General features: G+C 54.2%; 1 protein-coding gene across 1 annotated transcript; it reads left to right on the forward strand.

The window, feature by feature from the left end:
* Positions 1–727: 727 nt before the first annotated feature.
* On the forward strand, positions 728–5,484 carry RNF112 (ring finger protein 112). Its single transcript, XM_058559583.1, has 14 exons — positions 728–801; positions 987–1,027; positions 1,802–2,087; positions 2,276–2,482; positions 2,596–2,724; positions 2,906–3,010; positions 3,432–3,482; positions 3,757–3,813; positions 3,893–3,967; positions 4,107–4,224; positions 4,388–4,554; positions 4,635–4,688; positions 4,818–4,892; positions 5,010–5,484. The coding sequence occupies exons 1-14, from the start codon at positions 748–750 to the stop codon at positions 5,478–5,480; spliced, it is 1,890 nt and encodes a 629-aa protein (XP_058415566.1). The 5' UTR covers positions 728–747; the 3' UTR covers positions 5,481–5,484.
* Positions 5,485–15,587: the final 10,103 nt, after the last annotated feature.

The raw sequence follows: 15,587 nt of genomic DNA on the forward strand, positions 1-15,587 counted from the left end.
AAGGGGAAGATACCAGGTGACAAGTAGGTAGCCCATGTCAGAGAAGCTGGCGTGGATGGGGCAGGGTGCTGAGGAAAGCTTCAGCTGGGACCTGGCACCAATGAGACCAGCTTGGTGCCAGCTGGGACCGCCCCCCAGGGGCGGGGCATGTGCAGGGCCACAGGTAGTATTGGGGCATCACAGGGCTGTGTACATAGTAGGTGCTCAGTGAATACTGGGTCCAGTAGGGCAGCTCTGGCTATGCTTTCTCCCCTTTGCAAGCCCCGCCCAGTGGCCCTGGAAGGACCCCAGCTGGACCAGGAGGGGCAGTGCCTGCCCACGGTCTCATCTTTGCCTGTGCACCCATATGGCTTCTCTCTCTTTCCATCCACCCGCCCCCTCCCTGTCCTTATCTTTCCCTTCCGTCTCCATGGCGACTCACCACCTCAGCTTGCTTGCATCCCAGCCTCTGCCAGGGATTCTGAGGCTGGCTCTGTCCCTCCCTCCTCTGGAGCCCTGGTTCCCGCAGTCCTGTCTCCTCCCCCTGGGTGAGTCTAGAGGCAGCCTCCTCTTTCCTGACTGTCACATCTATTTTCCAGCGCTGACAGAATCGTCTCCTCTGGGGAAGACCATCCCCCACCCCATCTTCCACCTGCCACAGCTCGGCCAGCCCTTCCAGGGGCAAAGCCATCCCCACCAGCCACTGGCTGAAGGTCTCTTGGGCCTCTGCTCTCTGCTTCCAGACCCCCTCCTCGCTCCCAACCTCCCATGCCGAGGTCCGCCTTGTCAGTCATTTCCTTTTGTCATCGGCTTGGGAAACAGGCAAGTCTTCAGTCCTGAGATCTGGGGAGGAGAGTGGGGGTGGGAAGGGGCCACCCGGGGTTGGGGGATGGGTCTGTGGAAGGAGGATCAGGGGCCACTGGAACCCAGGAGGAAGATAGAAGTCTGGATTCTCTTCTAAAAACCTTTTTTGCTGTTTATTTTCCCCCCTCAATTTTCTCCCCAAGGAGAGAAAACGGAGCTTCATGGGAAACAGCAGCAACAGTTGGTAAGTGGCAGGGCCTGCCAGCGGGATCGCTGCAGCGGGCCTGGTCAGCAGGCTGGTCCAGGAACAAGCAGGGAGGCCTGTGGCCCGAGCCTCCAGAGGGCTGTCCCAGGAGAGGGCGCACGGGGCTGGATCTGCCAGGCTGTGGAGGGAGGGACAAGGAAAATTGGGTGGGCGCCCAGGGAGGCCGATTCCAGCTCAGAGGGGGAGAGTGGAAGGAATCTTCTAAGAACCAGAGCCATCTGCCCCACCACCGGGGGGGCTCCCACTCTCCCCTACCGTCCCCACTGCGCAGGGCACATTTAAGCCGCTTCAGGGAGGTTGTAGAGAGGATCACTCCTTGGGGGTCCGGCCGAAGTCAGTAACTCCTTGTGAGCGCCCTTGCAGCAGCAGGCGGTGGGGGAGGACTGTCATGAGCATTTGTGCAGGCGCTGGGCAGGGCGCTGCACAGGCATCATCTCGTCTGGTCACCCCAACGGCCCCATGAGGCAGGCGCTGCTAAACTCTGCTCTTGGACGATTAGGAATTGGGGCCCAGGTCAGTGCAGGAGCTTGCCCCCGGGGGGACGGTGGTGGTGTGGCAGAGCCAGGAGTCCACTCAGGCTTTCTTCCTCTCGGGCTCACTCTCACCATGGCTCTGCTGCCCCCACTCTGGGGTCCTCAGGTTCTGGGGTGCAAGTCAGTGAGGAACGGGCAGAGTGTGGTCTCTCTGGGAGCAGCCCGCCCTCTGAATCCATGGCCTGTACCCCTGCATCCGATGTGCCGCCCTGCCTCCCAGGTCCCACACGCCATTCCCCAAGCTGGAGCTGGGCCTGGGGCCCCGGTCCGCGGTGCCCCGGGAGCTGCCCGCCTGCTCCATCTGCCTGGAGAGGCTGCGCGAGCCCATTTCGCTGGACTGCGGCCACGACTTCTGCCCGCGCTGCTTCAGCACGCACCGCGTCCCGGGCTGCGAGCTGCCCTGCTGCCCCGAGTGCCGGAAGATATGCAAGCAGAAGAAGGGCCTGCGGAGCCTGGGCGAGAGGATGAGGCTCCTGCCACAGAGGTCCCTGCCCCCTGTGCTGCAGGTCCGGGGACCCCGCCTCGTCATGGGGTGGGGGGCACGGAGAGACCCGGGTCCAATCCAAGAGGAGGCAGGTGGCTTTGGCCCTCTTCTGGGATGTGGGGATGGGAACGGAGCTCAGGGTGGACACACTCCAGACTTGGGGTCTGACGCCCACAGCCTGGATGCTCAGGGACCCTCCTCCCGGCCCAGGAGACCTGTGCTGTGAGGGCGGAACCGCTGCTGCTGGTGCGAATCAATGCCTCCGGGGGCCTCATCCTGAGGATGGGGGCCATCAACCGCTGCCTGAAGCACCCCCTGGCCAGGGACACCCCCGTCTGCCTGCTTGCTGTCCTGGGCGAGCAGCACTCAGGGAAGACTTTCCTCCTCAACCACTTGCTGCGGGGCCTGCCGGGCCTGGTAAGGGCGGCGCTGGGCAGGCGGCTGGGGGCAGGTTCAGGGTCCCAGCCTGGCTTCGGGAGGGGAATGGGGGCTGGATGGGCCAACTGATGCTCCCCTTCTCTGCCCCGCAGGAATCTGGCGAGGGCAGCTGGCCGAGAGGAGGGGGGTCCCTCCAGGGGTTCCGGTGGGGTGCCAATAGCCTCACCAAGGGCATATGGATGTGGAGTCACCCCTTCCTGCTGGGGAAAGAGGGGAGGAAGGTGAGGGGAGAAAGGGCAGAGGAGGGGCAGGGAGGGGAAAGGGAGAAAGAGCAGAGACGGGCAAAGAGGAGGGGAACCGAGAAGAAGACCTTTCGGGCAAGGGTGAGAAGATGGGGCAGAAGAATGTGGGGGAGCGAAGCAGGCCTGGCCCCTTGGTTTGTCCCCCTCGCCTCCCGCACAGGTGGCTGTGTTCCTGGTGGACACAGGGGATGCCATGAGCCCTGAACTGAGCAGAGAAACAAGGACCAAGCTGTGTGCCCTCACCACGATGCTGAGCTCCTACCAGGTGAGGGTGCTGCCCCCCGTCCCCCCCAGCTCATCTTTCTCCAGACCCAGGGTGTCTCAGCACACTGCGAATGGCCACCCTGCTCTCACAAGCTTTTGTGTCTGGAGTCCCCACAAGTTCTAGGGGTGTCCCTGCAAGGGGGGATGTGTCCCTAGTCAGTGAAGGTGGGAGTATGGTTTGTTCTAAAGTTTCGTTGAAGGTCCCTGGAGGCAGCTGAAGGTCGGTCGGCAGGACCATTACTGGGCCTGCCTTCCATTCCTCAAGGCCAGTCCAGCCTCACAGGCTGTGGAGGTCCCCGGGCTGATCTCTCCCAGGCCCGAGCCCCATAGGGTGCCTACGAGCTCCCTCCTCACCAGGGGCTTCCCAGTATCTCTTTGCCTTCACAGACCCTCTTCCAACTTGTTGTTCTCCTTGGTTCCAGATCCTCAACACCTCCCAGGAGCTGAAGGATACAGACCTGGACTATCTGGAGGTAAGGAGACGTCTGGTCCCTGCCCTGACTATAAGGCCAGGAGACTGGACCGGCGGGAATCAGGTGCCTTCCAGTGCTGGCCTGGGATTTCACAGCACTGGAGTTGGGTTGGTGGGCTTGAGGGCGGAGGGTGAAGCACAGGATGCCTGGGTGGGAGAGAGACAGGAGAGTCCTGGAGCTGGGAGCCCGGAGCGTGGGTCCTACAGTGGTGCGGGGGCGCGGGGAAGCTCAGTCCTTGGAGTGGCCCAGCTGTGACCCTCTGCTCCGCCCCCAGATGTTTGTCCAGGTGGCTGAGGTGATGGGCAGGCATTATGGAATGGTGCCAATCCAGGTGAGACACCCATTTTGGACCCATCTCCCCAGACCCTGACACCCCCTGGCTGCTGGTGTCAGGACCCCTTCTCTTCCAGCACCTGGATCTCTTAGTTCGTGACTCGTCCCACAGCAACAAGGCAGGGCAGGGGAATGTGGGTGACATCATCCAGGTGAGCATGCAGAGGGAGGGGTTGGAGGGGGTGGGTGGACCCTGCAGGAGGTGAGGGGAGCCAGGGAGAGGTCCTATAGGGAGCCAAGAATGGGAGGCTGCGTCCCCTAGCTCAGGGCACTCCCCAATCTCTCTCTCAGAAGTCGTCCAGCAAATACCCCAAGGTTCAGGAGCTGCTCCAAGGGAGGCGAGCCCGCTGTTACCTCCTGCCTGCTCCTGGGAGGCGGTGGGGGAGCAGAGCCCACGGAACCCCGGAAGGTGAGTGTCCCCAGGAGCAAAGGCCTCCCCAGCCTGCCCTCCTCCGGGCTGCCGGAGCCCCCTCGCACTAGTAGCATCTCCCAGCCTCTGACACCCTTTCTCCTCCCAAAGCCCGGTCCTGCTCAGCCCCCGGTCTCCTCAGCATGAGGAATCTCTTCCTCAGACACAGATGACGATTTCCGCCACCTCCGCGCCTACGTCTCGGATGTGCTGAGCGCCGCCCCCCAGCACGCCAAGAGCCGCTGCCAGGGGTACTGGAGCGAGGGGCGCCCCGTGGCCAGGGGGGACAGACGCCTGCTCACAGGGCAGCAGTTAGCTCAGGAAATCAAGGTGTGAAAACCTCCTGAAGACCCAAGAGACCCCGGCTGGCCTCTTGCCCACCCTGACCCCCTCCGATGATGTCTCCGCAGAACCTCTCAGGCTGGATGGGGAGGACAGGGCCCGGGTTCTCCTCTCCGGACGAGGTACGGAGCTCCCCGGGAGGATCCAGGGGCCAGGAGGAGGGTGGGTCGATGTGCCCTGGGATGGAGACAGGTAGTGCCGTGAGGGGGCGGGTGGAAAGAGGGAGGCAGCTTGGGTTTTCCTGTGGACAGATGGCCGCCCAGCTGCATGACCTGAGGACGGTGGAAGCTGCCAAGAAGGAGTTTGAGGAGTACGTGCGACAGCAGGTGAGCCCGCAGGTCCTGCATGGGAGGCCAGGTGTCCAGCCAGGTGGGGTCCACACCAGGGGAGGGCCCCCCCGGGGCTCCTGGTCAGAGCGCCTTCTTTCCTCCTCCCTGGCACAGGATGTGGCCACCAAACGCATATTCTCTGCGCTCCGGGTCCTGCCCGACACCATGCGGAACCTCCTCTCCACCCAGAAAGACGCCATCCTGGCTCGCCACGGTGTGGCTCTGCTGTGCAAGGGGAGAGAGCAGACATTAGAGGCCCTGGAGGCCGAGCTGCAGGCCGAGGCCAAGATCTTCATGGACTCTTACACCATGCGCTTCTGTGGCCACCTGGCTGCTGTGGGCGGTGCTGTGGGGGCCGGGCTCATGGGCCTGGCGGGGGGCGTGGTAGGTGCAGGCATGGCAGCAGCGGCGCTGGCTGCGGAGGCTGGGATGGTGGCAGCTGGAGCTGCCGTGGGGGCCACGGGGGCTGCTGTGGTCGGGGGTGGTGTGGGTGCTGGTTTGGCTGCCACTGTGGGCTGCATGGAGAAGGAGGAGGACGAGAGGGTACAGGAAGGGGACCGAGAGCCCCTGCTCCAGGAGGAGTAACAGCCCCGGGAGATGTTAACAGGAGGGAGAGATGCGAGGAGGGAGGGAAGGAAGTGCGGGAGGGAAGGGGTTGGGGGTGATGTTCCGAGGGCCCCCAGTACCACACTGCCCTGGTTGAATGCCCAGTGTCCGGGCAGCTGGCTAAGCTGGAGAATCAAGGTGGCTCCAGGGCCCTGGGGAGGCCTCCTGCGGCAGGAGGCAGTATTTGGGAGCAGTGAACAGAGTCTAGGGCCTGTTTCTGGTTGCAGACTGTTGCTAACCTGCCATGGTTCCCAGATAAACTTGACCCCAGGGTCTCCCACCAAGAGTGAGGTCCACCCTCCCCACCCCGGCTTATTTCCCCAGATGACCCTGGATTGTAGGAAGGTGGGACAGGCGCCATTCCAAGAATCTCCCCTTGGATGGAGGGGACCTGTCCTTTCACAGGTGGAGAAGCCCCAGGTCGAGTGACCTTAGTGTTCAGGATCAGGGAGCACTGATGAGGGAAGGAGGGCCACTGGGCAGAAGTGAAGAGTCCGGGTGTGGCGGACAGTGGCCTAAACCTCAGAGTGGACAGACTTGCTCCTACGACTCTTCCCAAAGCCACCCCACAGGACGAAGGGGGCCGCCTCTCCTTCTTCAGCATGGGGAGTTGGCATGTGCGCCTCGAATGGGGTCCCTGTAGGTACTCCCTCGTGGCTGTGCCCACGGTCAAGCCCGGGCAGACGGCGGAGTGCCCTTGTTCTTTGTGGAATGCTGTCCCAGCAACAGATTAAATGCCAAAGAAAACACCCATAACTACACGCGGAGCTACAGCAGACAGCCCTCCTGACAGTCTGTGACGGTCCTCGAGGGCCACACAGGGGACACGGGCCAGCCTGGACACGCCCTCTCTCCCTGAGCCTTCGGGAAGACCCCTCTGTTCCGAGTTAGCAGGAGACCTGGGGCAGCCCCACAGAGAGCCTGAGGGTGGAGCACCTCTCCCAGGGCGTGAGACGGCCCTACTAGGAGGAATTCTAGGCTATTAAGCTGTAAAGGATTAATGGGTGCATTATATGAAAAATAAAATGTGTGCGCTTGAATGTCAGCTTCCGAGTGTTATTGAAACAATTCTTGGCTTTGGGGCCAGGGGAGGTGAACCAAGGCGCTCCCTTATGGGACCTGTGGACGGGAAGAGGGAGACTAAATTCAAGAGCTCCGGGGGCTGAGCGTACGAGGCCCCCGCTGGCTCAGGAGAGGCAAGAGAGCGCACTCAGGCCACAGACCAAGGGCACGGCTACCTTCTCAGGCTCGTCCGCCAGGACTTGGGATCCTGCTCCCCTGGTCTCTCCTGCCTCAGATGACCCTGCGAACAGGTTGTCACCTGGCATCTGTCCTGGCAGAAGGAGGTAATAGAGGCATAGAAGGGGAGTCCTTGCTAAAGCTGAGGAAGGTGGGGGAGCCCGGAACCACCTCTGCAGGGGGTCAGCTGCCCGGGCGCTCACCTGCTGCTTCCCCTCCCCGCCTCAGCTCCCCATCTCACAGTTACAGTCACTGCGTCCAAACCCTGCCTTTTGCAGATGCAAACCCACAGGAGGTCTCAGCTAACGCTCCCCAGCCTACCGATGGCAGGAGGAGGGGAGCCCTGAACTCCCGATCCCCCAGCTGGTGTTCCCCCACAGACGGCAGAAGGGATTGTGTTGGGCTCGGCTGTGCTGAAATCGAGACACTCCTCTTCAGTGATTCCCACCCCCCCAGTCCGGTCCAGCTCTGGAAACAGTACTGGGGGGATGGAGGCAGAAGGACGTCGTCTGGGACACATGGCTCAACAGCAGAAGCTGCAGTTAGCAAGCTGGGGACAAAATTACGATGCAGAGAAATCCCAAAGCCGGGGTGGAGGATGGGTGGGGTGAAGACGGAGGGCGGAGGGTGACTCTCTCACTTTTGAGGACGGGGCCAGAGGGGGAATAGGTCCAGACTTTGTGTGGTGTTTGTCAAGAGAGGCTTTCTGGAAGCATCTTTCCGGGGTCCTTTCATCACCATCTGGTGGACATATGAGCTACAAAACCTCCCAGACTTTGGGGCTGGCAGGCTCAGGACTTGGCCGGGCCTCAGAGGAGTCACGGAGGGAGGGTGTTGTCTAGCTAGAACACCACCCAGTGGTGCTGGAAGGAACTGCAGTGGGCTGCTTCTCCCTGCCATGTGAACAGAAGGGCCATGTTGGCCCAGCGGGGGAAGTGCTCTGCAGAGGAGAGATGAGTCATAGTAAGTAGCGTTGGTCTTATGCCTTATAGTTTTCAAAGCGTCTTCCCAAACATCATCTTCCTGAAGCCTTGAAACCATCTCATGCAGTACGTAGAGCACCTATTTTTACCGAAGCTCAGGGAAATGGTGTCTCAGTGAAAGAACTAGTCAGAGATGAGCCAGCACTTGAACCCAAGATTTCTGAGGCCAAATTCCTTGCTCAGGACAGCCTTCACCCCGCCAGTCTCTCCAGACTCCAAGACCAGGCCTCTGGGTTTCATACCCAGCTAGGGGGCTTCTTGGGCTTCCAACATGGGTTCTGTAATTCACAAGAGCCCACGTGACTCTGTGCCCAGGGTCTCGGCAGCGTGCTGAAGTCTGAGTGGTTTCTCTTCTATGACCTGTTGAAGGTCACTGACTCTGAGATTCTCAGATGATAAGTTTCTGGGTTAGAGAAACAGCTTATGGTTCCTGCTTCTGAGGCCTCCCTGGTGTTGAAGATGGCAGTACCACAACATAAAAGGAATCTGCATTTTTTTGTGTGTATGTGAGGAAGATAGCCCTGAGCTAACCTCTGTTACCAATCCTCCTCTTTTTGCTGAGGAAGACTGGCCCTGGGCTAACAACCGTGCCCATCTTCCTCTACTTTATACGGGACGCCACCACAGCATGGCTTGACAAGCGGTGCATCAGTGTGCACCCGGGATCTGAACCCAGGGCCGCCGCAGCAGAGCATGCGCACTTAACCGCTCCACCACCGGGCCGGCCCCTGGGAATCTGCATTCTTAAGCCCTGCTATGGACTGAATGTTTGTGACCCCCTTCCCTCCGCCAGCGTCATATGTTGAAATCCCAATCCCTAGTGTGATGGTATTAGGAGGTGGGGCCTTTGGGAGGTGATTAGGTCACAAGGGTGGAACCTCATGAAGGGGATTAGTGCCCTTATAAAAGAGGCCCAGAGAGCTCCCTAGCTCCTTCCACCACCTGAGGACACAGCTGTCTATGAACCAGAACGTGGGCCCTCGACTGGCACCACACTGAATCTGCCGGCCTCATAATGTTGGACTTCCCAACCTCCAGAATTGTGAGAAATAAATGTTTGTTGTTTACAAGCCCCCCAGTCTGTGGTATGTTCTTATAGCAGCTGCTTGGCTGTATGGAGCAGGAGCCCCCAAACCCCTCTGGCCTGTGTTGAACCATCCCATGGAATGAATTATACAGGTTTATTTGTCACTACATCACAGCCTGCCCTACCCTACCTAACACAGGTGTTTGTTCCTTGAAATGGGGTGATGCTCTAATGAAAACCTCAATATCACTGGCTGGGTGGTGGCCTAAGGAAACACACTGCTGGATCCATTCTATGTCGAGACAAAACATTTGGTAAAACTATCGCCTACAAGAACGTGGAAGGCAGACTTTGTGCTGTTGAGGAAAGAATGTAAAACAATAAAATCTCCTGCCAACCGAGAAAATCCTCTCCACAAATGTAGAAAAGAAATAGTTCTCTTATTGAATCAGCATTAAACCAGACTGGGCTGTGTTACGGGTAATCTGCTATTAAAAAAATGAGATTACAAAGACAAAGATATCCCACTGTTTTCATACCAAGCAGATACAACTCATGGCAGCATGTTCTCAAGTACGAGGACGTGTCCTCAGGGGAGAGAACTCAGCACCGTTTGCCCTACCTACTTTCACAGTTCGCCCTACATTCGCCTGGTAATTGGGGTGGCCATCTGTGCTAGCTAATTATCTCTATCTGAAGGAAAAATAAAACATCTTGTATATCGACGTAGAGCAGGCAGCAAAGGCGCCTCGGCCAAACGCGGACGGTGACAGGGAGATGGGGCGCTGTCTTCCTTGATGTTGACGTTGAACAGAGATGGGTCTCAGGCCCTTCAGAAGCACACTCCTGGGTTTTAATTCTGGCCATTAAAAAGGTTTGCACACATATCAAAAGGACAAAGGAGGTACTTACAAAAACAAGTTTTCTCTAGGAAAAGTTCTAAGAAAAGAGAGAAGGAGGAAAGTTCTCTTTCCCTTTTGTAACAAGGAAAAGTCAATCTTATTTTTATTTACCTTTGAATTTTACCCCTTTTGTTACTACTCTATAGTGACACTACAATTTTCTAATGATCTCCATTGCTGTTTCTACCTTTCTCTTGGCATTTTGCAACCATCTAAATATTCAGCAAGTTTATGGTGAAATGCAAATAAAAGTAATGATCAGAATCACAATGGGATGAATTAGAAATTCAGTAGAGCGTGTGACTTGCAGAAAAAGGTTTCAACACGTCATACTCATGGCAAACGCTTAAAGCAAATTCTTGATTATGTAGGGGAGGAAAAATATCCTTTCCTTCTACTCTTCTAAGTTTACGGCTGGGCCCTTGTACGAAAAGACATTAACAAGAGGAAAGCACACACATTGATTTAACATAAGTTTTATGTGACGTGGGAGCCTTCAAAAGGAAGTGAAGATCCGAAGAAGAGGTTACGCCTGAGTGTTTTTATGCTGGGTTTGACAAAGAGTGGGAAGTTGTGGAAAAATGTGATAGAACAAAAGAGGGCGTGAGCTGAGTGCAGTAAACTGGAGGAAACTCAGCAAGGCCTGTTTGCTCAGATTCCTCCCGTCCTTCCCCTGTCTTCTGAGGTAAGGACACTCCTTTCCTAGGGGCAGAGGGAGGGCACATGTCACATCAGAGTTTACGACTCGTTTCAGAGGAAGGGCAGCAAGTCCTTCCGGAATGTGCTATTTCTCAAATTCTTTCCATTTAAAACATTCAATATGCCAAGGTGTCATATTTTGGGGGAGTATGTCGATTAGCAATGTGCGAAAATTCTCCTTTGGCATATATTGATTTTACAAACTCTGGGTTGTCTTTATCGCTTGCACTTTCACACAATTAACTATCTGTGTATTATTTTGTAGTTACTCAAAGTCTTACCCAATCTAAGCCTAAGGAATAGCATACTGCCAGAGCCCAATAGTCTGACATTTTGAGTTTTTCTTGGAAGGCCCGGTACATTTCTCCTGAGTTCCCATCAGTCACACAAGCAAGTCCACACTTACCTGATAATTTAGGCCCTTCCGTAATTCAGATGCAAAATATCAAGACACCATGGCCATTAACCTAGCATCAAAGCCTTCTTGTGGGGCACCCTTGGAAGGGTACAATTTCCAGCGTTTACTGTCTATGGCTTTAATTGTGTTACATCTTGAGGACAAACCCACCTACAGGCTGTTTCTCACATCATTCCAAATCAATAATTCTTGGTCATGCTGAACCACTGATGATACCGCAGAGCCGTTTGTAGCTAATGGCTGAGCTGTTGGATCGCTGCGCGCCTGAGTCCTTTGTGGTGAGTTTTTGTTCCACCATTAAATTATGAAACCAAGTGCGAAGAAGTTAAAAAATCTTCCCTGGGCTAGAAGAAGAGAACGAAAACTTGGAGATAAGCTTTGCTAATGGCAGCTGTGCATACTCAGCATAGTCAACTGTTGTTTAAAACTAACCAGGTCTTTCCGTCCCTCCTTAGCATGTGACTGAGCTGTCTTTCCCACGAAGTTGAGGTCTAGACGTCAAGATTCAGCTTCACAAGGCCAAACGCAGGCTGAGGATGAAAACAAACCAGAAGAGTCCAGAGAGTCAAGGGAAGGAAATTCAGTCTTCAAGGCCAAACACAGGCTGATGGGGAGGTGCCAAACAGCAGGGCCACATGTGCCCCTCCCCTCCCTAAAACCCAGCACATGCTCCTCCCTTCCCTCCCTAAACCCCAGCACACGATGTTATGAGAGGTTCGGGGATTCGATTGGAGACGTAAAAGACACTTTCCACTCCAAACAAATGGACTGAAGGTATATTTTATTATATAGAGGATAGTAAAGGTGACAGTCTGCAAACAGATCCAAATAGGTCAAGTATTAGAAGGGAAAAAACATCAGCCCGACTGGAAAGGGAAAACACCCACATTGGCTGAAGAGAAAATAACACAAATCAACCGGAAAGAGAAACACCAGGTTGACCGAAAAGAGAACACATCAAATCAATTACTTCATATCAAATCAATGACTTCACATCAAATCAGTTACTCACAACATCCACGCCCCACTGCCGGGAGAGCCCTGTCAATCGACGCGGCTGGGCAAGGATCACACGTCCTGGGCAAGGCGTCCCTTCCACAGGTGGAACTCTCACCGGGGCTCAGTTTCCAGCAGTTTTTATACCATCAGTAATTTTCAGAGTAAGCAATTACAGAGTTTGCAGAGCAAGCATTTAGTGTTTCCATGCACAAATGGTTATCAGTGGCGTACGTGCACTGAGCCCCCTGGCTAACGTCCCAGCCCAGTAGTTGTGTACGTGCATTGTTCTCTTTGGTTATCGTCTCAGCCTGGCACAGATGGCCAGTCCATTCCGGGCTACGACGCTCCAAGAGCCTTGAAATGTTACAACTTGCAACTCTCTCCGTGGGAGAAAGGCCAGTTCCCGGGAAAAGGCCAGTTCCCACCACACAGAAAGCAGCTTTGTATTTCTTTTTGTGCTGGTGGCTGTAGGTCAATGGAGCGGCCAAACATGGCTGTACTCATGTCAAGACACACGATCCCCCTCCCCTACCTAAACCCCAGCACACGCTCACCCTCCCCTACCTAGACCCCCAGCACACGCTCCCCACCCCTACCTAGACCCCCAGAACACGCTCCCCCTCCCCTACCTAAACCCCAGCACACGCTCCCCCTCCCCTACCTAGACACCCAGCACACGCTCCCCCTCCCCTACCTAGACCCCCAGCACATGCTCCCCCACCCCTACCTAAACCCCAGCACACGATCCTCCTCCCCTACCTAAACCCCAGGACATGCTCCCCCTCCCCTACCTAAACCCCCAGCACATGCTCCCCCTCCCCTACCTAAACCCCAGCACACGATCCCCCTCCCCTACCTAAAATCCCAGCACACACTTCCCCTCCCCTACCTAAAACCTAGCACACTCTCCCCCTCCCCTACCTAAACCCCAGCACACACTCCCCCTCCCCTACCTAAAATCCCAGCACACACTCCCCCTTCCCTACCTAAACCACAACACATGCTCCCCTCCCCTACCTAAACAAACCCCAGTGCATGCTCCCCTTCCCCTACCTAAAACCCCAGATAAAAACCCCTACCTTTTTCCCTTCGAGGAAGTGGATCTGAGTTCTAACTCCCATCTCCTCTTCTGGCTGCCTTTTGATAATAGTAAACCTCTTTCTTTGCCACAAGCCTGGTGTTTCAGCTTTTTCTTTATTGGCCCTACTATGTGGTGGGTAAAAGAACTTGTGTTTGGGTTCAGTAACAATTATTCCCAACAGTCCAATTCCAAGTTTCCCCCATTCCCATTGCAATTGTATTATGTGTTTTTGTAACAGTCCCAAAGCACCAAGTTTATTAGTTGAAGTATTAATATCAAAAAGCATTAGCTAGAACTTGCCTGCTCTATTCCTCCAAGGACTGTATCTAATAGGTCTCTTTTTGTTCTTGGATGGCCCCAAACAGGTCCCTTAATAAACAGATTCCATGATGGGAGGGCTCAGGGGATGTGATTCCTGCTATGAAGACTATTAGCCACAGACATTTTGTGTCAAACTTTGGGCTTGAGTATTGACAAAGTTTCTCTCCTTGACCAAACTCTACTCAGCCTCCTCTGAATTCTCCTCTCAACTAGGCCCTGACTTTTGGGCTTCTGTGTTTGTCTCTGCATTGTCCACTGGTAGCAAGATTCCTGCTAAGTCACTTTAGCCAGAATCCACCCCCCTTGATATCTGATCACCCTGGGTATCTGATCGGGTTCCTCATCACCTGCTCCCGCCATCCCCCCCACCTCCCCCTGCCCCTGAGAATGTCTGATCCCCCTGGCCTGCCTCCAGCAAGACTCTTGTTAGGTCCATTCAGCCAGAATCCCCCCTTATCCCTGATGTTGTCTTAGTAATTTTCCATCCAATGACCCCCCACCCTGCTCCTTGGCTATAAATTCCCACTTTTCCTTGTCGTATTTGGAGTTGAGCCCAATCTCTCTTCCCCACTGCAAGACCCCATTGTGGTGGTCCCTACACTTATCTCGACGGCCCCTCTTGAATAAAGTCTGCTTTACTGTTCTTTAACAAGTGTTATGAATAACTTTTTCTTTAACAGTATTGAATGCATGGAAGTTACTTTTACTTTAGTATTACCAAAAATTACTCATGAAGATAGTCCCGACTTCACTTTGCTGATAATTGGATTGTTGGACTTCTACGTCCAGACTATGTCTATCCTGGGAATACAATATGGAGCTGACCAGAAATCTGTAATTGTGGAGACCATTACTGAGGGTAATGAAAGAATAGCAGTGTTACAAATAACATGTTTGTTTCTAGTAAACTGTGAGTCTTAAAGTAATGGAGATAATCACTACTGTGAAAAGGACAGCAGGGCTATTTGTGATAATGATAATTTCACCAGAAAAGCTCTTTTCAGATGAGTTCAGTACCAATATCAGTGATCCTAGAAAACCTAAGTTTCAAGTCCTTATGGGAACCTTGGTCCATTCCTTCTGAGATGCTGGCTTCGCATCAGAAGCATAAATCCAACTGGATTTTTCTTTCAGCCATATCAAAGCACTTGAAAGTGTCCCTCCCAGTGTGGTGACAGCCGTCTTCCCTCTGGAACACCTTTCTGTACATCAGATCTCCTGGTAGATGGGGTGGCAGGCCTCCTCTGTGGGTCCTTCCAGGTCCTTACTTTATGTCTCAGGGTTTCTAGAGAGGAGAGAAGCCCTTTTAAGTATTTAACAAGATTATGGGGGGATTCAGCTAAACTGGGCACAGGATATGGTCTCAGATCCAAACTCACAAGCCTGCCAAACATAAGTTCATAAGCTCAAAGGGGGCAATACCATGCTTGCTGGGAAGGTCGCTCTCATTTTTAACAAGGCTCATGGTAAAGCTCTAGGCCATTTTCACCTAGTAGACTGCTGAGTGAAGCTTTCAGAGTTGGATTCATCCACTTCACTCATCCAGAGGACTGAAGGTGACAGGGCATGTGATGGCAAGATTTACATGATTCCTGAGTGACAGTGGACTTCAGGCCATCTGGACATCCTGCAAACCATAATGAGACAAAATCTCTTACCTTCCACAGTCTTTGAATCTACGGAATCCAACTACCCCCAGGTACCTGGCAAAGCCAGTCAGGGAAACCTACTGTACTGATCTTGGCGGTGACCTGTAAAGAACTGTGCTGACGCACAGCACATCTCCGATACACTTTGGATGAGTCATCTGTTGGTAGGCATGGTGAGAGTCTAGGGCCTTTAAAATCCTGCTCAGATGATGGACTCACGTGACTTTGTTGATGGCACGTTACTAATCAAGCAGATGGGCAGTGTGGTCCAGGAGTTATTTTGTTAGCTGATTCCCACAGTCCAGTCGAATTTCTTTTAGCCCTTTTCTCAACCCATTTGTCCATTTCCTGTTGTGAAGCATATTTTGGAAAATGAACAGCAGAAGTTCCTTGTATATTGCAAGTGGGACTTCTAAGTTTGGGGTCCACCACGTTCTAACAGGGGTTTCTGCAGCTCTGTCAGCAAAATCATCTCCTTCAGACCCCGTTGCTTTGCCCCATGTGAATGCTGCAACGGTTGTTGTTGTATGAGCTGTAAAGTCCCTAACAACTCAGCTCTGAATTTTCCGTGAGATATTTTAGTTCCCATAGAGGTCAAGAAGCCCCTATTTTTCCAAAATTGCCTTGTGGTTGCATGACACACCCTAGACAGACATTTACTGTCAGTGTGTCAAGTCAATTTAAGTCCTGAACTGAGAATCGTGGTCCAAGCAACTGCCAGTGGTTCACTCAGCTTGTGCTGATTTCATTCCGGGCAAAACCTAAGCT

Source organism: Diceros bicornis, chromosome 18 (genome assembly GCF_020826845.1).
Source record: "Diceros bicornis minor isolate mBicDic1 chromosome 18, mDicBic1.mat.cur, whole genome shotgun sequence".
Lineage (NCBI taxonomy): Eukaryota > Metazoa > Chordata > Mammalia > Perissodactyla > Rhinocerotidae > Diceros > Diceros bicornis.